The sequence below is a fragment of the Anolis sagrei genome, chromosome 1, assembly GCF_037176765.1.
Source record: "Anolis sagrei isolate rAnoSag1 chromosome 1, rAnoSag1.mat, whole genome shotgun sequence".
NCBI lineage: Eukaryota > Metazoa > Chordata > Lepidosauria > Squamata > Dactyloidae > Anolis > Anolis sagrei.
In genome coordinates, this window is record NC_090021.1 from 5,449,229 (window position 1) to 5,472,365 (window position 23,137).

The 23,137-nt window shown below is 43.4% G+C and overlaps 1 protein-coding gene across 4 annotated transcripts in view; it reads left to right on the forward strand.

The window, feature by feature from the left end:
• EFR3B (EFR3 homolog B) overlaps positions 1 to 23,113 on the forward strand; it is a 148,939-nt gene extending 125,826 nt beyond the window's left edge. For all 4 annotated transcript variants that reach the window (XM_060754713.2, XM_060754712.2, XM_060754714.2 and 1 more), the window contains exons 12-23: positions 677 to 728; positions 1,969 to 2,141; positions 2,934 to 3,009; positions 5,951 to 6,112; positions 7,942 to 8,073; positions 8,927 to 8,994; positions 12,465 to 12,592; positions 16,943 to 17,034; positions 17,281 to 17,329; positions 19,736 to 19,842; positions 20,515 to 20,564; positions 22,631 to 23,113. In XM_060754713.2, the coding sequence (XP_060610696.2) occupies positions 677 to 728; positions 1,969 to 2,141; positions 2,934 to 3,009; positions 5,951 to 6,112; positions 7,942 to 8,073; positions 8,927 to 8,994; positions 12,465 to 12,592; positions 16,943 to 17,034; positions 17,281 to 17,329; positions 19,736 to 19,842; positions 20,515 to 20,564; positions 22,631 to 22,736 (1,195 nt within the window). In that variant the 3' untranslated portion in view covers positions 22,737 to 23,113. The remainder of the gene's footprint in view (positions 1 to 676; positions 729 to 1,968; positions 2,142 to 2,933; positions 3,010 to 5,950; positions 6,113 to 7,941; positions 8,074 to 8,926; positions 8,995 to 12,464; positions 12,593 to 16,942; positions 17,035 to 17,280; positions 17,330 to 19,735; positions 19,843 to 20,514; positions 20,565 to 22,630) is intronic.
• Positions 23,114 to 23,137: the final 24 nt, after the last annotated feature.

Genomic DNA, 23,137 nt, shown 5'->3' on the forward strand with positions numbered 1-23,137 from the left:
GTAGACTGCAACTCCCATGATGCTGATAAACTATTGCTCTCAGTTGCAAGGTTGCAATGGAGATGATAGGGACTGTAGTCCAGAAAGCTCTGAAAAAGATCTGCTGGTCAGAAGATCATGGTAGTCCTAGAATTGGCACAGTTTGGTACCACTTGAACTGCCCTTTTCTCAATGCTAATGGAATCCTGGGAATTGTAGTTTGAGAACTTAAGCTTCTCTGCCCAAGAGAAGTGTCTCACCAAACTACAAATCCCAGGGTTCCATAGCACTGAGTCACGGAAATTTATAGTGCGAGCTGGAGCTGACAGAGAGAGATCAACCCATTCTCCCCAGATTCAAACCGCTGATGTATTGGTCATCAGTCCTGCCTGCACAAGGGTTTAACCCATTGCACTACTGGAGGCTCCACTCAATGTAATGGAACCCTGAGATATGTAGTTTGGTGATGCCCTTATCTCTCTTTCACAGAGAAGGCTAAAGACCTTACAGAACGACAATTCCCAGGATCCCACAGCATTCAGCCAGGGCAGTTAAAGTGGTGTCAAACTGCATTCATTCTGCACTGTAGAATGCACCCTGTGAGGGTTTTAGCAGGTTTTTGCTTCTAGTTAATTCAAATCTGCAGCTCTTCTTTGACTTGGATGTTTTAACCTTTCCTCCCTTTTTGTTTTTGCAGAGAGAACAGGAATCGGTTGACGCAGGTGATGCTCCTGAAATCGCTTCTCCAGGTACCCAGTGTAAAAGAGCGTAAAATTACTGCCACCTAATCTGTGAGGAAACCCAGTAATTCTCAGCATCAACTTAGGAGCTGTTTTACAAAGAAGGATTTACTTATTTGATAGCGTAGCGTTTACTGTCCCTGGTTTGGTTTTACTTCTTATGCAGGCTGTTTGACTTAGGAGAAACTGTATCAGGCAAGGCTTGAGGAAAACAGTAACAAATTTATTGGAATAAGCAAGGTATAACAGATTCGATTGTTTCTTCACAAGAGGCACAAATCTTGATTGGTTACATTAGTAAGATTTCATGAGTAACTTTAGGTACAGACTTTAAGAGGTTTCTGTAAGCAGATGTATCTTTCCTGGACAACTGTCCTAAGAAAACAAATAAGCTAAAAGGCTTATTTAACAGAATTGGCTCCCAGCCAAACCTTGATTCTTAACCCAGAATCAATAATCCCCTGTAGCTTTATCACTACCGGGTCCTTTCCTGTAACCTCTTTGGTCACAAAATAGTTCCCTGAATCTCCTACCCAGAGATTTCAGTGTTCTCTGTAGCCCACCGGCTTACAGATTCTTCCCTGATTCTCCCACTAGAGAAATCAGTCCTTCCTGCAACTCTAATGGTCACAGACTGCCACTGTCAAACAGCTGCGCCGTGCTATGACAACTCTGCTCAAGCCAAACTAGCCACTATCTGTAACAAAATATAATCCTACATACTTTCCATTTATTAACTACTGTTTAAACAACACATAACCATAAGAATAAAAGTTACACATCGTCACACCCAGCAATTATCCTGGGGTGCATCTACACTGTGGATTATTAATGCAGTTTGGCACCACTTTAAGTGCCCTGGCTGGATGCTGTGTGATCCTGGGAGTTGCTGTTCTATAAAGTCTGCCAAAGAGCGATGGGGCCTCACCAAACTACATATCCCAGGTTTCCATTACTTTGAGTGGAGCTTTAACTCCCGTGGTTCCTTGCTGTGGACTATTGGGAGCTGTAGTTTAGTGAGAAACCAGCACTCTTTGGCAGAGGAAGCTCAAGGCTTTGCAAAATTACAGCTCCCAGGGTCTCATCACATTGAGCCGGTGCAGTTAATGTGGTGCCAAGCTGTATTCATTCTACAGTGCAGATACATCCTCAATTCTGTCTGGTCATTTTTGGATACTAAGGGGACTCAAGCTGTATTTCCCCCTCACCCACTGCTCTCTGATGGATCTGAATTCTGCACCGCTTGCAGGTTTCCACTGGCTTCCAGTGCTCCAACATGCTGACCGCCCTTCCCAGCTCTTTCTTGGACCGGCTGCTTTCGGCAGCCTTGATGGAGGACCCCGAAATCCGCCTCTTCGTCCTCCAGATCCTCATCAGCTTCATCGACCGGCATGGGAACAGGCCCAAGTTCCAGACCATCAGGTCAGGCAGTACACCTGGTCAGGATTGGAACCCCAAAGGCCATCCAGCCCTACCTTCCTAATGACCATCCTCTGTTTAATGACCCGCCAGTGGAGCGAGCAAGATTGGCAATTCAAATGTGGTGCCATTGTGCTTTGAATCAGATGAGTTACAGAGTTAGAAGAGGGCCCAAAGGCTATCTAGTCTAACCTCCTGCCATGCAGAAAAGCACCACCCAAGCCCTCCTGCCAGATGGCCAGCTGGCCTATGTCTAAAGGCCCCCAGAAGAGAGAGCAAGATGGGCAATTCAAATGTGGTGCCATTGTTCTTCAAATCACATGAGTTATAGAGTTAGTAGAGGCCCTAAAGGCTATCTAGTCTAACCTCCTACTATGTAGGAAGGTACCATCCAAGCCCTCCTGACAGATGGCCAGCTGGCCTATGTCTAATGGCCCCCAGAAGAGAGAGCAAGACGGGCAATTCAAATGTGGTACCATTGTGCTTAGAATCTAACAAGTTATAGAGTTAGAAGAGGCCCCAAAGGCTATCTAGTCTAACCTCCTACCATGTAGGAAGGCACCATTCAAGCCCTCCTGACTGACTGAAACGCTTAAGCGGCTGAGAGGGAAAGGAAAGGGACTGAGGCTGTTAGAAATAATGGGAGTTGGAATCCAAAACACCTGGAGGGAAGACCCAAGTTTGCTCATGCCTGTTCTAATCTAATTGTAGATTTTCCTGACAACTCCCCTTTCTTCTACAAGTTTTGCCCACGTCGCTGGCTTTTTCTCCACTTTTGGATTATTTTCTTTGCAGCACCATCAGCGATATCTCCGTCCTGAAGATCAAAGTGGACAAATGCTCCCGTCAGGACACTGTCTTCATGAAAAAGGTATGGAGAATTGCAAAGAATACAATGTTACAGAGCTTTGGGAAATAATAATGTGAATCTCCATAACCATTTGGGAAATGGGATTCATAATTTTTTGGAAAACCACTGGTTACGAACACACACACACTAGCTGTACCCACTAGCGTTGCTGTGGCCAACCATCCCTCCCTCTTTCTCTCCTTCTTTTTTCCCTTCTTTCTTCCCTTCCTTCCTCCCTTTTTTCTTTCCTTCTCTCCTTCCTTCCTTCTCTACCTCTTTCCATCCTTCACCTCCCTTTTCCTTCTGTCCTTCCTTCCTTCCTTCCTTCGCTACCTCTTTCTTTCCTTCTTTCCCTCACTATTTGCTTCCATCCTTCCTTCTCTCTTTCCTCCTTCGTTTCTCTTCCTCTCCTTCTTTCCTTTTCTCTTTCCTTCTCTCCTGTTGGGACTCAGCCTGTGTTTGAACCTGAACCTGTGATTGTGTTTCAGTCTCATGATGTTTCTGTGCCTGATGTGGGTAATGAGGAGGGAAATCAGTCTCCTGTTCCTTCTGATGTGGGGGATGCAAGATGGAGACACTTTGGTCAATGAGTTTCAATCAGACACTGACAGAGAGGCTTTGGTGCAAAGGGCAGATTCTCATGAGAATGCTTCTGTCAGCTCTTGAGAAAAAGGTTTACTCCCTTTGTCTGTGAGCTTTCCAGGTTCTAGTTTGGAAAACAGTCTGGCACCTGGGAAAGTTAATGAGGAGTCAGATAAGCAGAGTGGGCGGCTGGAGATTAGCCAGAATCAACAAGAGGCCCAATGTTTATGTAGATCCAAAAGAATTTGTCAATTAAAGTCAAAGTCTGGTGGCAAACGAAACCAGTTTTTGGGATTTAAAGTTTGTCTGTAGAAAATCTTGTCAGATTAGGCATCATTTGGAAACCAAGTATAAGCCTCATGGAATTCCTGCTCAAGTGGTCTCGTCTTCATGGATTTTTCTAGCCTTTCCAGGTGACTAACAGCGTCTGGTCTGTTCTTGCTTGATTCCTGTCTAGATATCATCTAGATATTATATTCTCATGCTTTTTTGCCATTGCTTTTGATTGCTATGTTTTGGACACTGTTTTATCTTGCTGCCTTTGAATGCCTTATTGCTTTTTTGGAATCTTTTCTACCATTACAAGCATTTATTGCTACTGGCTTTTTGCTAAGATTTAATAAAGAGGATTGTTCCTTCACTCAACGTGTGGTGTGTTTTAGTCAGAGGGGCTATTTGCTATTCTGGAGTGCAACATCTCGCTCTTTCCTTTCCTGGCGGTGGATGAGGTTCCCCACCTCGATGGACCCACCATTGTGTCATCCATTCCTAGCTCCTGCTCTGGCCGGAAGAGGGAGGATGGTTGGCAGTGCCTCTCACATTTGCAGTGTCCTTGCGTAGGAGGGGGCAAAGCCATGGAGTTCATTTGCACGCATGCGCAGTGTTGTCTTTTACCTTTTGGGGATTTTTAAGTTCTTTTCACTGTTTTTTGGTGATTTTTTGAGTGATGGCCACTCCTTGGGTTAGTAGGTGTCTTGTGGCCAAATTTGGTGTCATTTTGTCCAGTGGTTTTTGAGTTATGCGTGTCCCACAAATTAACATTATATTTTTTATATATAGACTAGCTGTACCCGCCACACGTTGCTGTGGCCAATCCTCCTTCCCTCTTTCTCTCCCTTCTCTCCTTCCTTCCCTCTTTTTCTTTTCCTTCTTTTTTCTTCCTTCTCGACCTGTGTCTTTCCTCTCTTCCTTTGCTCTTTGGTTCCATTCTTCCCTCTCTCATTCCTTCCTTATTTCACTTCTTTATTTCCTTCTCTCCTTCCTCCTCTACCTTTCTTTACTTCTCTCCTTCCCTCCTTCTTCCCCTCTTTTTCTCCCTCCTTCTCTCCTTCCTTCTCCCTTTCTGTGTATATGTGTATTGTGTGTGTGTGTATGCGTATATATGCGTGTATATATTTTTGTATATATGTGTGTTTGTGTATATTCTTTGTATATTTGTTTTGTGTGTGTATATATGTGTATATGTGTGTCTGTATATTTGTGTATATGTGTATATATGTGTGTTTGTGTATATATGTGGTTGTAATGTATTTTTTTATTTTTTGGCTTTTCAAGTCTCTTCTGCTGTGTTTTTTGGTGTTTTTATGAGCGATGGCCACTCATTGGCCTGAAAGGTGCACAGTGTCCAAATTTGGTGTCAACTCGTCCAGTGGTTTTTGAGTTCTGTTAATCCCACAAACGAACATTACATTTTTATTTATATTGATAGACTAGCTGTACCCACCACACGTTGCTGTGGCCAACCTTCCCTCCCTCTTTCTCTCCTTCATTCTTTCTCTCTTTCCTTCCCTTTTTTTCTTGCCTTCTCTCCTTCCTTCCTTCCTTCTCTTCCCCTCCCCGTTCTTCCCCTCCTTTCTTTCCCTTCCTCTTTCTCCCCTTTTTTCGTTCTCTACCTATTCTTGGACTGCAACTCCCAGCAGTCCTCCTGATCTATCTATCTATCTATCTATCTATCTATCTATCTCTATCTGGAGGATTGCTGGGAGTTGCAGTCCAGGAATAGGAAATTGGAAATATGCGGGGATTGGGATGCTCTCAAAGAAATCTAAGGAGAAGAAAGCTTGCAGCTTGGAAGCAGTGCATTTGGATCATCCTCACAGCTCACAGCAGGAGCTCACCCTGATCCTTGGCTTCCGGTCAGCAAGTTTTTTCTGCAGCGGTTTAACCCGCTGAGCTACCGTGGGTTAAACCACTGCAGGATCGCTATAAGTCAACAGTGGTGCCATGTCTTATCCAATTTTGGATGCTAAGCAGGGTCAGCCCTGGCTAGGACTTGGATGGGAGACCGCCATTGAACCCCTGACACTGAACCCCAGCCAAGAATGGCCCCGCTTCTACTGAGCAATGAGGATCTCTGACTTTCTTCCCGTTTCACCCACAGCACTCCCAGCATCTCTACCGACACATCTATTTGACTTGCAAAGAGGAGAACAACAACCGGGCGCACTTTGAGGCCATCTATGCCCTGCTGGCTGTCATCAGCATCGAACTGGCCAACGAAGAGGTGGTGGTGGACCTCATCCGGCTGGTCTTGGCCATGCAGGTAAGGCTTTGGGCAAAGGAAGCCTTGGGAGATGCTCAGGTCTTTTCTGCAAGGAACACCTCACATTGCAGAATATGCATCTCTCTATCTATATATGTGTTATAGCTAAAGTATGCAGGTTGGTGTGTGTTTGTATGTTTGAACCACAAAGGTTGTTGCAGGGTGAAGTGGCCTTCTGTGACATCACTGGATAGAAAGGTGATACGTGTTTGAAGGGAAGAAAGGGAGGAAAGAAGAAAGGAGGGAAAGAAGAGAAAGGAAGGAAGGTTGGAGGGAGGGAGAAAGGAGAAAAGAAGGGTGGAAAGGTACAGAGGAGAGGGGACAAAAGGAAGAGAAGAAAGGAAGGGAGATGGGAAAGGAGGGGGGAAGGTATGAGGGAAGGGAAGGGAAGGAAGAGAAAGGAAGGAACGAAGGGGAGGAGAAAAGGGAGGAGGGAGAAAGGGAAAGGAAGAAAAAGGAAAGGTATGGTGAAGGAAAGGAAAGGAAGAGAAAGAAGGGAAGAGAAAGGAAGGGATGAAGGGAAAGACAAAAAAATGAAGGGAGGAAGAGAAGAGAAAAAGAGAGAGGGAGAAGGGGAAAGGAAAGAGGGAAATGGATGAGGGGAAGAAAGGAAGAGAATGAAGAGAAAGGAAGGGATGAAGGGAAAGAGGGGAGAGAAATGAAGGGAGGAAGGGAAGAGAAGAAAGAAAGGAGGGGAGAAAGGGAAAAGAAAAGAGAAAGGTATGAGGTATGTGGAGGAAAGGAAGAGAAAGAAAAGAGAAAGGGAGGGAGGGAAGAGAAAAAAAGAAGAGAAGGAAAGAGGGAAGGAAGGGGAAAAGAAAGAAAGGTGTATGAGAGAGAGAAGGAAAGGAAGGTAAATAAGAGAGGAAGAAGGTATATGAGGAAAAAGGGGTCATGGTGGCACAATGAGTTAAACCCTTGTGATGCGGAACTGCTGACCTGAAAGTTGGCAGTTCGAATTTGTGGGTCAGGGAGAGCTTCCACTTTTAGTCCTAGCTCCTGCCAACCTAGCAGTTCCAAAACATGCAAATGTGAGTAGATCAATAGGTACTTCCTCAGTGGGAAGACAAAAAGACACTCCATGCAGTCATGCCGGTCATATGACTAGGAGGTGTCTATGGACAACACAGGCTCCTCGACTTGGGAATGGAGATGAACACCTCCCCCAGAGCCAGAGATGAGCACTGCCTCCAGAAGCCGGAAACGAAAGGAGAAGCCTTTGCCTTTGTCTGTGTATTTGTGTTTTATTGTATTTCATTGTAACAAGGCATTGAATGTTTGTCTATGTCTGATTATATGCTATAATCCGCTCTGAGTCCTCTCAGGGAGAAGGGTGGAAGATAAATAAAGTCTATTATTATTATTATTATTATTATTATTATTATTATTATTATTATAATAAAATGAGGAAGAGTCTTCCCAAAGAGATCTGCCAGAGCACTGACATTGTAAAGTTTCTCAGAGTTGGAGAAAGGAGAAAGCAGGCAGTAAGGACATCTGGGCAACGCTGAGGATATAATAATAATAATAATAATAATAATAATAATAATAATACATCACACAGTCATAGACAGTTGGGAAGTGTGTGATCCAATACAATACAACAGCCAGCAGAGTGATCTTGTCTGCTGTGGACTCATCTTGTTGTGTTTCTAATAATAATAATAATAATAATAATAATAATAATAATAATTTATATCCAACCCTATCTCCCTAAGCGGACTCATATATACCCTAATGTATGTTTGTGTGTCTGTGTGTTTGAGAGAGAGAGAGTAATTGGCATTGACCTTGCTGGCTCTCCATTGGCTTCTCCCTTCCTTTTGCAGGAATTGGCGCAAGTGAACGAAGACAACCTTCCCCTTTACAGCCGCTGTGCGCTCTATGCTTTGGGGGCTGCCTACCTGAACCTGATCAGCCAACTGACCACGGTGCCTGCCTTCGTCCAGCACATCCACGAGGTCCAACCTTCACTCCTCTTGCCTTCCCCTTCTCTGCTTCCTTTCCTCCTCAGAAAAGGCAGAAAACACTGGTGGAGAAGAGCAGTTCAACCTAGTATCTTCACCTTTCTCAGGGTGCATCTACACTGTATAATTAATACAGTTTGACATTACTTCAAATGCCATGGCTCAGTGTTTCTTGGTGAGGCATTAACACTCTTTGGAAGAGAAGATGAATGACAATTCCCAAGATTCCATAGCCTTCAGCCAAGACACAAAAGTAGCGTCAAACTGTGTTAATTCCACAGTGTAGATGCACTTTAAGCCGTAGCAATTAAAGTGGAATTGCAAGTCTAAGGGGTCTCCAGTCACATGGCCTAAAGAGTTATTATGGAAGTCCTTTCACAGATCTGTTTTCTATAGTTCGAGATTAGTTTTTCATCACTTTTTAAGGATTGTAACAGTTTTCAGTACCATTAACACTGAGTTCTATTAGAATGTTTGTATATTTTTAGGTTTGAAATTGCCTTGGTGTTATTGTAAGCCGCTGCCCAAATCTTTGGGTGCTCAAATCCCTTTAGATATGTGACAGCCTAAGAAAATACAGTATCTTATGCGAAAGAACAAACAACTCAAATGCGTGCTGGAACGTATTATTTTCTAACGTTTTGACTGAATCTATGGATGCAAAATCCATGGATAGGGAAGGTCAACCTTATGTAGAAAAATCAGAGAAACCTATAACTGGCATATGGGTGCATCCACACTGTGGAATTGATGCAATTTGACCCCACTTCAATCGTCATGGGTTTGAATTTTTTTTAGAAAGCACACAAATTAAGAAAAAAACCCTTAATTTTTCTATTTTCTCCAGGTTATTGAGATGAGGCAGAAGGAGGCTCTGTTCATGCTCCCCGAAGGCGTGTTTACAGAGAAGCCCAGGTAAAAAGGCATGCTTCTAACTATCTCTTTTCGGCAGAAAGGTTCCCAAATAATCCTGAGAGTCTCATGATTATATGCTTTGATCATTTGCAACGGCAGTGCACCCTTCTAGCTATCTAGAGAAAAATAACAATCGGCTTTGTATTATTTGTGAAATGATTGCAAGGGTGCAAGTATTTGTGAAATGACAGCAGAGATGCAATTATTTGTGAAATGGCTGCAAGGGTGCAGTTATTTGCAAGAAGACTGCAAGGGTGCAATTATTTGCAAGACAAGTGCAAGGGTGCAATTATTTGTGAAATGACTGCAAGGGTACAATTATTTGCAAGATGAGGGCAAGGGTGCAATTATTTGCGAGATGACTGCAAGGGTTAAATTATTTGCGAATGACTGTAAAAGTGCAATTATTTGCAAGATGACTGCAAGGGTGCAATTATTTGCAAGGTGACTGCAAGGGTGCAATTATTTGCAAGATGACTGCGAGGCTGCAATTATTTGCAAGATGACTGCAAGGGTGCAATTATTTGCAAAACGACTGCAAGGGTGTAATTATTTGCGAGATGACAGCAAGGGTGCAATTATTTGCGAGATGACTGCGAGGGTGCAGTTATTTGCAAGATGACTGCAAGGGTGCAATTATTTGCAAAACGACAGCAAGGGTGCAATTATTTGCGAGATGACTGCAAGGATGCAATTATTTGCAAAACGACTGCAAGGGTGCAATTATATGCGAGACGACAGCAAGGGTGCAATTATTTGCGAGATGACTGCAATGGTGCAATTATTTGCAAAACGACTGCAAGGGTGCAATTATATGCGAGATGACTGCAAAGGTGCAATTATTTGCGAGATGACTGCAAGGGTGCAATTATTTGCAAAACGACTGCAAGGGTGCAATTATTTGCGAGATGACAGCAAGGGTGCAATTATTTGCGAGATGACTGCAATGGTGCAATTATTTGCAAAACGACTGCAAGGGTGCAATTATATGCGAGATGACTGCAAAGGTGCAATTATTTGCGAGATGACTGCAAGGGTGCAATTATTTGCAAAAAGACTACAAGGTTGTAATTATTTGCGAGATGACAGCAAGGGTGCAATTATTTGCGAGATGACTGCGAGGGTGCAGTTATTTGCAAGATGACTGCAAGGGTGCAATTATTTGCAAAACGACAGCAAGGGTGCAATTATTTGCGAGATGACTGCAAGGATGCAATTATTTGCAAAACGACTGCAAGGGTGCAATTATATGCGAGACGACAGCAAGGGTGCAATTATTTGCGAGATGACTGCAATGGTGCAATTATTTGCAAAACGACTGCAAGGGTGCAATTATATGCGAGATGACTGCAAAGGTGCAATTATTTGCGAGATGACTGCAAGGGTGCAATTATTTGCAAAACGACTGCAAGGGTGCAATTATTTGCGAGATGACAGCAAGGGTGCAATTATTTGCGAGATGACTGCAATGGTGCAATTATTTGCAAAACGACTGCAAGGGTGCAATTATATGCGAGATGACTGCAAAGGTGCAATTATTTGCGAGATGACTGCAAGGGTGCAATTATTTGCAAAAAGACTACAAGGTTGTAATTATTTGCGAGATGACAGCAAGGGTGCAATTATTTGCGAGATGACTGCGAGGGTGCAGTTATTTGCAAGATGACTGCAAGGGTGCAATTATTTGCAAAACGACAGCAAGGGTGCAATTATTTGCGAGATGACTGCAAGGATGCAATTATTTGCAAAACGACTGCAAGGGTGCAATTATATGCGAGACGACAGCAAGGGTGCAATTATTTGCGAGATGACTGCAATGGTGCAATTATTTGCAAAACGACTGCAAGGGTGCAATTATATGCGAGACGACTGCAAAGGTGCAATTATTTGCGAGATGACTGCAAGGGTGCAATTATTTGCAAAACGACTGCAAGGGTGCAATTATTTGCGAGATGACAGCAAGGGTGCAATTATTTGCGAGATGACTGCAATGGTGCAATTATTTGCAAAACGACTGCAAGGGTGCAATTATATGCGAGATGACTGCAAAGGTGCAATTATTTGTGAAGTGACTGCAAGGGTGCAATTATTTGCAAAAAGACTACAAGGTTGTAATTATTTGTGAAATGACTGCAAGTGTGCAAGTATTTGCGAAATGACTGCAAGGGTGCAGCTGTTGCACACTAGGCTAGGAACACCTTTTCTCCCAGCATCACTCAGAGTCTAGCAGTTGCTAACTTCAGAAGTTTATTTACAAAAGACAAATACATAAGGGAAAAAAGGTATTTCTCAAAAGGCAGTAGAATACATGCTATATAAAAGCTATAGTCCACAATACCAAGATCAAAAGCCTAAACAGGTAATATCCATTAAAATCCCAAAATATCAAAAGGCAGAACATCCAAGAGATCAAGATACGTGAGAGCCAATATAACAAGGTACATGAAAATCCAAGGAATCAAAGCATAGTCAGTAATCCATGGCATGAAAACAGGAACTTAAGCAAGGCAAAATCCATTCACAAGCAGAGGCAAAAATTGAGAGCTGGTCATGAACAGCATTGTTTACCGAATTTGTCCGCTTTGAAGAGCTCAGAGAGACACAACCCAGTTTACGCTCAAATCTGACCCAACAAACATGAGATCATCTTTTTTGCAACTGGACTTTAAGGACTGTTTCTCACAAATCTTTCTGACCTCCTCATTAACCTTTCCTTGGATATCTCTGAACGGAGACGTAGTCTCTCATCACGAGTTAACTCCCCATTCTCTGAAGGCTGGGAAGGCCTGGCCAACTGATTCTCTGGGAAAACATCCCCTATGTCTTGTCTTGTCGAAGGCTTTCATGGCCAGAATCACTGGGTTGTTGTGGGTTTTTTCGGATTATATGGCCATGTTCTAGAAGCATTCTCTCCTGACGTTTCACCTGCATCTATGGCAAGCATTCTCAGAGGTAGTGAGGTCTGTTGGAACTAGGAAAAAGGGTTTATATATCTGTGGAATGACCAGGGTGGGACAAAGGACTCTTGTCTGCTGGAGCTAGGTGTGAATGTTTCAACTGACCACCTTGATAAGCATTTGATGGCCTGGCAGTGCCTGGGGCAATCTTTTGTTGAGAGGTGATTAGATGTCCTTGTTTGTTTCCTCTCTGTTGTTTTGCTGTTGTAATTTTAGAGTTTTTTTTAATACTGGTAGCAAGATTTTGTTCATTTTCATGGTTTCCTCCTTTCTATTGAAATTGTCAACATGCTTGTGGATTTCAGTGGCTTCTCTGTGGAGCCTGACCTGGTGGTTGTTGGACATTCTTGGTGGGTCTGTAGATAGTTTGTAGGTTGTGTTTCCTCATCAGCTTCCCTATTTGTTAAACAGCTCCAAGGAAGCCATACAAAAATGCCATACATCTGCTCTAGGCTCTCTTGGCAAGGAGGAATTGGGATTGCCTTTCAGTGTTTTCCCCTCTGTGTTCTGTAGACTGTCCAGGAACCTGGACCGCCTCGGACCCGAAATCCTCTTCCGGCAGAGCAAGATCAGCGAAGTCCTCGGAGGCAGCGGCTACAATTCGGACCGGCTGAGCACCCCTTACGTCCCACAGCTGACAGGTACAAGGGCTGGGCTCTCCAGAGGTCATGTAGACCGAACCCTTAATGCAGGGACACAGTTTGGGATGAGCAACCTGAAGACAACCACTGTAAAACGGAGGCTGAATCTACACTGCCATATGTTCCAGTTTCTGAATCCAGATTATCTGCTTTGAATTGAATTACCGTATATACTCGAGTATAAGGCGACTCGAATATAAACCGAGGCACCTAATTTTACCACAAAAACTGGGAAAATGTATTGACTCGAGTATAAACCTAGGGTGGGAAATATAGAAGCTACTGGTCAGTTTCAAAATAACATCAGAAAGTTAAATGTTTTTGAATATTTACATAACACTGTAATTTAAGATAAGACTGTCCAACTCTGATTCTAACCTTCTTCAACTTAAATGTGCTTATGTATCCTTCCAATAAGAATAAAGAGGGTAACATAATGTAATAATAATAATAATAATAATAATAATAATAATAATAATAATAGAGTAAAATAATGGAAATGTAATAATAACAGTAATAATAGAGTAAAGTAATAAATGTAATAATAATAATAATGATGAAAAGAGTATTTATTTATTATTTATTTATTTTGGTTGCTTCTACCCCACCCTTCTCACCCCGAAGGGGACTCAGGGCGGCTTACAAAAGCAAGGCACAATTCGATGCCCGCATCACATAACAACAATAAGACAAAATAACATCAATTAACAGAAAACAGAAATTCTAGCAATAACATCAATTAACAGAAACAACAATTCTTGCAAGGTGAAAACAACCATAAAACCAGTAAAAGCAATAGAACCAATACAAACCATTTCTCCTCATTGACGGTCAGCGTTTCGCAATCTCATAGTTCAAATTCCAATTCCACAATTGTCAATCCTGTCAGTCCTATCCATCTGGTTGTCCATATTTAGTTGTCAGATTGCCCGAAGGCCTGGTCCCACAACCATGTCTTTACCTTCCTCCTGAAGGAGAGGAGGGATGTTGATGCCCTTATTTCCCCCGGGAGTGAGTTCCACAGGTGAGGGGCCACCACTGAGAAAGCCCTGCTCCTCGTCCCCACCAGCCTCACTTGTGATAGCCTCCCCAGATGATCTCAAATTCCGGGGTGGGACGTAGTGGGACGTTTGGACAGATACACTGGACCGGAACCGTAAAGGGTTTTGTAGGTCAAAACCAGCACCTTGAATTGTGCTCGGAACTGAACCGGCAGCCAGTGGAGCTGACACAGCAGGGGGGTGGTGTGCTCCCTGTATGTCGCTCCAATGAGCAATCTGGCTGCTGCTCGCTGGACCAGTTGAAGTTTCCGAACAGTCTTCAAGGGCAACCCCACGTAGAGTGTGTTGCAGTAGTCTATTCGGGATGTAACAAGAGCGTGGACCACTGTGGCCAGATCAGAGTAAAATAATACATGTAATAAAAATAATAATAACAAAGTAAAATATTAAATAACGTTGACCGGAGTATAAGCCGAGAGGAAAAACTAGGCTTTTACTCGAGTATATACAGTATATGAGTCTACGGGGAACCCCTGGTGGCGCAGTGGGTTAAATCGCTGAGCTGCTGAACTTGCTGATTGAAAGGTTGCAGGTTCAAATCCGGGGAGCAGGGTGAGCTCCCTCCAGCTTCTACTAATTTAGCAGTTCGAAAACATGCAAATGTGAATAGTGCCATTACTTTTTGGCAGGAAGGTAATGGCACTCCATGCCATCATGCCAGTGGTGACATGACCTTGGAGGTGTCTACGGACAACGCCGGCTCTTTGGTTTAGAAATGGAGATGAGCACCAACCCCCAGAGTAGGACACAATTGGACTTAATGTCAGAGGAAAACCTTTACCTTTACCTATATGAGTGTACACTGCCATATAATCCAATTTACAGCAGATAATCTGGATTCAGAAACTGGAACATATGGCAGTATAGAGGCGGTATGAGCCATGGCAGAGAAGGTGGCCCCAAACTGGTTTAAATCTATCATGTAGATGCACCCATGCACCCAAGGTTAAAGTATTTAGAAATCCTGGCATTTGAAATTCCTGAGAACAGAATTATATTTTTTGAGTCACATTAACTCCACTTTACCTTTTACATGTTTCCACTTCTCATTTACGATCAGTTTCCATCCATTTTTTTACCCTGGTTACATATACAATGTAGAATTATTTTGTGTCATGTTTAGGACAGGAAGGCAGAAAATAATAATAATAATAATAATAATAATAATAATAATAACCTATTCAAGTTTGGCACCCCTTCAACTACATTTCCTCAAAGCTATGGAATCTGAGGATGGTGGTTTTACAAAGTGGAGATTCCATCTGAACACGAGGAAGAACTTCCTGACTGTGAGAGCCGTTCAGCAGTGGAACTCTCTGCCCCGGAGTGTGGTGGAGGCTCCTTCTTTGGAAGCTTTTAAACAGAGGCTGGATGGCCATCTGTCAGGGGTGATTTGAATGCAATATTCCTGCTTCTTGGCAGAATGGGGTTGGACTGGATGGCCCATGAGATCTCTTCCAACTCTTTGATTCTGTTGATCCACGGCAGTGAAAGTGGTGTCAAACTGCATTCATTCTGCAGTGTAGACACACCTCAAAGGAAGATTGGAAATGAATTTGGAAAGTTTAGGAATGATGTTGTGTGGCTGTGCCAGAATGTCATCTAAAAGGTAAAGCTCTGAAAATGTTGAGAGATGTCACTTTGCTTTGGAAAGTGATTGGCACCTAGGGAGGCGGAGGAGGCGTTTTGCATGTTTGCTGTCTAGAATGACACCTCCCACCTGTTACCTGGAAAAGGGCATTGAAATGAAATGGGGAAGAACATTTGCAAGAAGAGAGGGTTTTGGGGTTTTTTTAACCGTGGGAGGGACAGCTCAGAAAAGCAAGGGGCAGAAAATGTGCAGAAACAGCAAAGAGGAATGATTGAATTGGTAGAGAAAACAGAGGTTTCAAGAGCGGGGTTATGGATCTCCGGCAGAGATATACCTCCAATATCCCATAATATTTTATAGAATATTTATTGCCTCCGCACCAAAAAAAAAAAATTGTTCCCCCAGATTGGCTTCCCAAACTTTGTCCTCTTCCTCCTCTTCCTCCTCATCTTTCTTCCTCTTCCTTCTCCTTTTCTTCTTCTTTCGCTTGTCATCTGCCACTTCCTCCTCCTTTTCTTCTTCTCTTCCTCCTCCTTTTCTTTGTCTTCGTCTTCCTCCTCTTCCTTCTCCTCTTCTCTTCCTGCTCCTCCTCCTCTTCTTCTTCCTCTTCTTTCTCCTCCTCCTCTTCTTCCCTCTCCCCTCCTTTTCTTCTTCCTCTTCCTCTTCTTTCTTTCTCTTCCTCCTACTCCTCTTCTTCTTCATCTTCCTCTTCCTTCTCCTCCTCTTCCTCCTCCTTCTTTTCTTCTTCCTCTTCTCTTCTTTCTCTTCCTCCTTCTCTTCCTCTTCTTCTCCTTCTTCCTCCTCCTCCTCTTCCTCCTCCTCCTCGTGTTCTTCCTCCTCCTCCTTTCATCTTCTTCCTCTTCCTCCCCCTCCTTTTCTTCTTCCTCTTCTTTCTTTCTCTTCCTCCTCCTCCTCTTCTTTCTCTTCCTTCTCCTCCTCTTCTTCCTCCTCCTCCTTTTCTCCTTCCTCTTCTCTTCTTTCTCTTCCTCCTTCTTCCTCCTCCTCCTCTTCCTCCTCCTCCTCGTGTTCTTCTTCCTCCTCCTTTCATCTTCTTCATCTTCTTCCTCTTCCTCCCCCTCCTTTTCTTCTTCCTCTTCCTCCTCCTCCTCTTCTTTCTCTTCCTCCTCCTCCTCTTCTTTCTCTTCCTTCTCCTCCTCTTCTTCTCCTTCTTCCTCCTCCTCTTCCTCCTCCTCCTTTCTTCTTCATCTTCTTCCTCTTCCTCCTTCTCCTCCTCTTCTTCTCCTTCTTCTTCCTCCTTCTCTTCCTCCTCCTCCTTGTGTTCTTTCTCCTCCTCCTTTCATCTTCATCTTCTACCTCTTCCTCCTCCTCCTTTCTTCTTCTTCATCTTCTTCCTCTTCCTCCTCCTCCTTTTCTTCTTCTTTCACTTGTCTTCTTCCTTTTCCTCCTCTTCTCTTCTGCCTCCTCCTCCTCCTTTTCTTCTTCTCTTCCTCCTTCACTTTTTCATCTTCCTCCTCTTCTTCTTCCTCCTCCTCCTCCTCCTCCTCCTCCTCTTCCTCTTCTTCTTCCTCCCCCCCCCCTCTCCTGGACTAGATGGCCTCTAGGGTTGGGTGATTCCTCTCCTCCTGTACATTATTTTCAGTTACTCCCTGGGATCTGGAGAGGTCACTGGAGCCCCCCAAACGTCTCCTGATGGACTCCCAATGATTTCTCCTCTTTGTCCCTCTTTTCTCCTTTCAGACGAAGACCGGCTTTCGAAGCGGAAGAGCATTGGAGAGACCATTTCCCTCCAGGTGGAAGTGGAGTCGAGAAATAGCCCCGAAAGAGAAGAGGCAAGGCATTTGCTTTGGGGTGGGATTCTTTGGGGAGCAGACAAAGGGGAAATGGCTCTGTCCCAAAAATGCAATATTAGGATGCAGAGGGTTTGAAGGTTTGATGAGGTAAAATAAATTAGTACATTTTAGGGAGGATAGAATGTCAAAACCATGGGTTTAAACAGAAGCTTGGTACAATTTACTCAGTGGTTTGCTTTTTTTTCCTTCTCACCATTGCCTTGCCATCCACCAAATACCTTACAGAGAGCACCTGCTGAAGAAATCACTTATGAAACACTGAAGAAAGCCATTGGTAAGTATACTTTGCAGAACAATATTATTATTATTAGTACTAGTAGTAGTAGAATCATAGAATCATAGAATCCAAGAGTTGGAAGAGACCTCATGGGCCATCCAGTCCAACCCCATTCTGCCAAGAAGCAGGAATATTGCATTCAAAGCACCCCTGACAGATGGCCATCCAGCCTCTGTTTAAAAGCTTCCAAAGAAGGGGCCTCCACCACACTCTGGGGCAGAGAGTTCCACTGCTGAACGGCTCTCACAGTCAGGAAGTTCTTCCTTTAATTCAGATGGAATCTCCTCTCTTGTAGTTTGAAGCCATTGTTCCATTGCGTCCTAGTCTCCAGGGAAGCAGTAAACAAGCTTGCTCCCTCCTCCCTGTGGCTTCCTCTCGCATATTTATACATGCCTATCATATCTCCTCTCAGCCTTCTCTTCTTCAGGCTAAACATGCCCAGCTCCTTAAGTCACTCCTCATAGGGCTTGTTCTCCAGACCTTTTATCATTTGAGTCGCCCTCTTCTGGACACATTCCAGCTTGTCAATATCTCTCTTCAATTGTGGTTCCCAGAATTGGACACAATATTCCAGGTGTGGTCTAACCAAGGCAGAATAAAGGGGTAGCATGACTTTCCAGGATCTATTTGTATACCGTCCTTCTCAACCCCAAAGAAGACTCAAGGCATAAACTGTTCCTACTGTAATCTAAAGCATCTACTGTTCTAAAATGGAGTCTGAATCCTGAACAAGCCCAGTTCTGATCACATGGTTTGTGGACCCTCCCACAACAAAGAGTTAAGCTTAAATTGCAAATCAATACACACATATACTATACAGTAAGTTATTATATCTATCTATCTATCTATCTAAAAATGCTCTGTGCATAATGAGTACCTTAAAAACAAAAGAACCAATGGACGAAATCACACCAAATTTGGCAACAAAACCTCGCACAGCACAAGGAGTGACCATCACTCAAAAAATTATGATTTTGTCATTTAGGAGTTGTAGTTGCTGGGATTTATAGTTCACCTACAATCAAAGAGCATTCTGAACTCCACCAACGATGAAATTGAACCAAACTTAGCACGCACAACTCTCATGACCAACAGAAAATACTCGAAGGGTTTGGTGGGCATTGACCTTGAGTTTGGGAGTTGTAGTTCATCTACATCCAGAGAGCACTGTGGACTCAAACAATGATGGATCTGGACCAAACTCTACACGAATACTCAAGATGCCCAAATGTGAACACTGGTGGAGTTTAGGGAAAATAGAATCTTGACATTTGGGAGTTGTAGTTGCTGGGATTTATAGTTCACCTACAATCAAAGAGCATTCTGAACTCCACCAACGATGAAATTGAATCAAACTTAGCACGCACAACTCTCATGACCAACAGAAAATACTCGAAGGGTTTGGTGGGCATTGACCTTGAGTTTGGGAGTTGTAGTTCATCTACACCCAGAGAGCACTGTGGACTCAAACAATGATGCATCTGGACCAAACTCCACATGAATACTCAACATGCCCAAATGTGAACCCTGGTGGAGTTTAGGGAAAATAGAATCTTGACATTTGGGAGTTGTAGTTGCTGGGATTTATAGTTCACCTACAATCACAGAGCATTCTGAACGCCACCAACGATAAGAATTAGGCCAAACCTCCCACACAGAACCCCCATGTGGGCCACAGCAACGTGTGGCAGGGGATGGCTAGTACATAATAAATAATTAGTGGAAGCTTAAAAACTTTGCTTTTTCCAACAGAAAGTGTGGGATACAGCTGTGGTGTAAACATGGATTTGGTATATGCAGCTGTCTCAATTCCTAAAACAGGTTCTTAACCTGTGGGTTCCCAGGTATTTTGCCCTACAACTCCCAGAAATCCCAGCCAGTTTACCAGCTGTTAGGTTTTCTGGGACTTGAAGGCCAAAACATTTGGGGACCCACAGGTTTGGGTCCCCTAAAAGTACCATAGTCCAAAGTATCTCCCTGTTTTGACAGTCTAATAGAGTGTCTGTTTAGTCTGAAAGTCCAGTGGAGTCTGTACAGTCTGAGAGTCTGAAAGCATGCATCTGTTTGTACTGGTCTTTAAGATACTGTTCTAAAATGGAGTCTGAGTCCTGAACAAGCCCAGACCTGATCACATGGTCTGCTGCCCCTCCCACAACAAAGAGTGAAAGAAAAACCGCAAACCAATGCACATATAGACAATTCAGTAAGCAATCTGAATTATATACACAACAAATCACTAGTAGAGGCTTTAAGTAGGTTGATATTTCTAACAGCCTCTCACTTCCTGTTGTCTCAGCCCCATTGTAAGTTAGATCTTACTGCCTGTAGACTATCAGTGACTTCACTTTGGTGTTATTTCAGGCTTCAAATACAATCCGTGCTCTTTTCTTTCTCTCTCTTTAGTAGACAGTGTTGCGGTGGAGGAACAGGAGCGGGAGAGGAGGCGTCAAGTGGTGGAGAAGTTTCAGAAAGCCCCCTTCGAAGAGATTGCGGCTCACTGTGGCGCCCGGGTATGTTGTTTGTGCCCCCTTCACATATGATGCTTGGCATAACCACCTGTCCCTGTTGTTGTTGTTGTTGTTGTTGTTGTTGTTGTTGTTTATTCGTTCCGTCCATCTTATTTATTTGGAAACCAATATAGTCATCCCTCTACATTTGTGGTTTTGCCTTTCTGCAAATTTGGTTATTTTTGGGTTTCTAGGAATCTCCAGGTCCTCTGCTACAATTTTGTGGCCAATGGGTTGTAGGTTTTTTCAGGCTATATGGGTGACCTCACTACCTCTGAGGATGCTTACCATAGATGCAGGCGAAACGTCAGGAGAGAATGCCTCTAGAACATGGCCATATAGACCAAAAAAACCTACAATAACTGAGTGATTCCTGCCATGAAAGCCTTCGACAATACTTTGTGGCCAAGGTGATCTTCAGAGCTCGGGATGCTTCTCTTTTTGAAGTGAAAGGCACATGTCTGTGTTTTAGATGGGTTAGGGATCAGTTGGTTTCCCCTGTAATAGGCAGTAAGAGCACCTAGAGCTTCTGAGAGCTTCTGTTCAACCATCTCAAAGCTCCCTGCTTGAGCAGTAATGGCACGATCATCAGCATAGATGAAGCTCTCTGTCCCTTAATAAATAAATAAATGATTATGATGATGATGCTGATCACCTTGATGCTTCTTTTTGCAGGCCACTCTACTCCAAAGCAAGCTCAACCAGATATTTGAGATCACTATAAGGTAAGGAAGAAGGTGGATGGATGGATTGGCTCACTCACGGATTGTTTTTTTATCCCCTTTCCCACCCCATAATGTGGAATAAGGCAGCTTTATGTTGCTGTTCTGTGCCTTCAAGGCCTTTCCAACATATGACAACCCTAAAGTAAACCTGCCACAGGGTTTTCTTAGCATGTTTCTTCCACGGAGATTGCCCATATCCTTCTTCTGAGACTGAGAGAGTGTGACCTAGTGGGTTCAGGAATTATTGCATCTATTGTGTGAATGCTGAACTGGGTCTTGGCCACCCAACATGGCTTACAGTTGACATAGTTTGCACCTAACATGGCTTGCAACTAAAACATAGTTTGAACATGGCTTAAAACTAACATGGTTTGTGGCTAACACATGTCTTGTTACTAAAACATGGCTTGCTGCTAAGAATTTTTGCACCTTGCATTGGCTTGCAACCAACATGGGTTGCAGTTGACATAGTTTGCACCTAACATGGCTTGCAACTAAAACATGGGTTGCAACTAACATGGTTTGCAACTCAGACATGGCTTGCAATTAAAACGTGGCTTGTAATTATGGTTTGCATCAAATATGGGCTTGCAATGAACATATATAGCTTTCAAATTGCATGGCTGACAACTAAAATATATCTTACAGTTAACATGGTTTGCAACTAAAATATAGCTTGCAACTAACAAACACAACTTCAACTAACTAGCATGGCTTGCAAATAACGTGGCTTGCAGTTAGCATGGCTTGCAGTGAACAAGATTTGCAAATAACAAACATAGCTTTCAACTAACATGGCTTGCAACTAACGTGGTTTGCAACTAAAACGTGACTTACAATTAACATGGTTTGCAACTAATGAACATTACTCACAATTGACATGCTATGCCTCTAACATGGGTATTAACTAATATGGCTTGCAGCTAACATGTCTTGCAACTAGGGCACCATCTACACTGCCATATAAAATCCAGATTATCTTCTTTGAACTGGATTATATGGCAATGTAGACATAATACAGTTCAAAGCAAATAATCTGGATTTTGTAGGACTGTGTAGAAAGTGCCTAAGATAATTTGCAGCTAACATGATTTGCAACTAATATGACTTGCACGCTAGCATGGTTTACAGTTAAGATGGTTTGCACCTGACATGGCTTGCAGGTAAAACATTATTTGCAACTGAAACATGGCATGCAAGTAAAACATGGCATTCAATTAAAACATGGTTTGCAAGTGAAACATGGCATGCAGTTTAAAACATGGCTTGCAACTGAAACATGGCATTCAATTAAAACATGGTTTGCAACTGAAACATGGCATGCAACTAAAACATGGCATCCAATTAAAACATGGCTTGCAATTGAAACATGGTATGCAACTGAAACATGGCATGCAACTGAAACATAGCATGCAATTAAAACATGGCTTGCAACTGAAACATGGCATGCAATTGAAACATGGTATGCAACTGAAACATGGCATGCAACTAAAACATGCCTTGCAACTGAAACATGGCTTGCACCTGAAACATGGCATGCAACTAAAACATGGCTTGCAACTGAAACATGGCTTGCAACTGAAACATGGCATGCAACTAAAACATGGCTTGCAACTAAAACATGGCATTCAACTAAAACATGGCTTGCAACTTAAACATGGCTTGTAGCTAAAGCAGGATTTACAAGTAAAAATTGACATACAACTAATATGGCTCACAACTAACATGACTTGCAGCTAACATACATAGCTTTCAACTAACAAACATGGTTTGCAGCTAACAGACAGCTTCCAACTAAAACATAACTTGCAACTAACATGGTTTGCGACTAAAATATGGCTTGCACTCAATATGGTTTTTGGTAAACATGGTTTGCAACTAAGACATGGCTTGCACTCAATATGGTTTTTAGTAAACATGGTTTGCAACTAACCAACATGAGCCACAACTATGATGGCTTGTGACTATAATGGTTTGTAACTCCCATGGCTTGCACCAGGCTAATCCACACTCACAATGGAGCCCCTTTCTGAATATGATGCTGCTGTCTGTTCTGTTCCCGGCAGGCCCCCTCCGAGCCCCTCGGGGACCGTCACGGCCGCCTACGGCCAGCCCCAGAGCCACTCGATCCCGGTCTACGAGATGAAGTTCCCCGACCTCTGCGTCTACTGAGAGGGAGCCGCTCTGCATGCCGCCGGACCCCCCTCGGACCCCGGGACTGCCCAGAGGGGCCCTTGGGACGGGTTGGCCAGAGAAGGGCCACCCCTCGGACCCTTGACCCCCAGCAAACTGGGCCCCTTGCAAACTGTCCTCCTTGCCTCTTGCTGTTCTTCGTTCGGAAGCCAAGATCTGGGGAGGCTTTGTGCAAAGGGTCGCGAAGAGGAGGAAGCGGGGAAGTCATTTGGGGACCCTTCGCCCTGCTTTGCCGAAGAAGATTTAAACCTTTTTGCAGGGCTGGATGTTTCCGTCTATTTGTCTGTCAGTCTGTCTTTCTCTTTCTGCCATGGAAGCCTATGTGGATAATACATAAAGTGAATTTATTCTCTGTGTCTCTGCCTTTTTTCCTTCTCCTG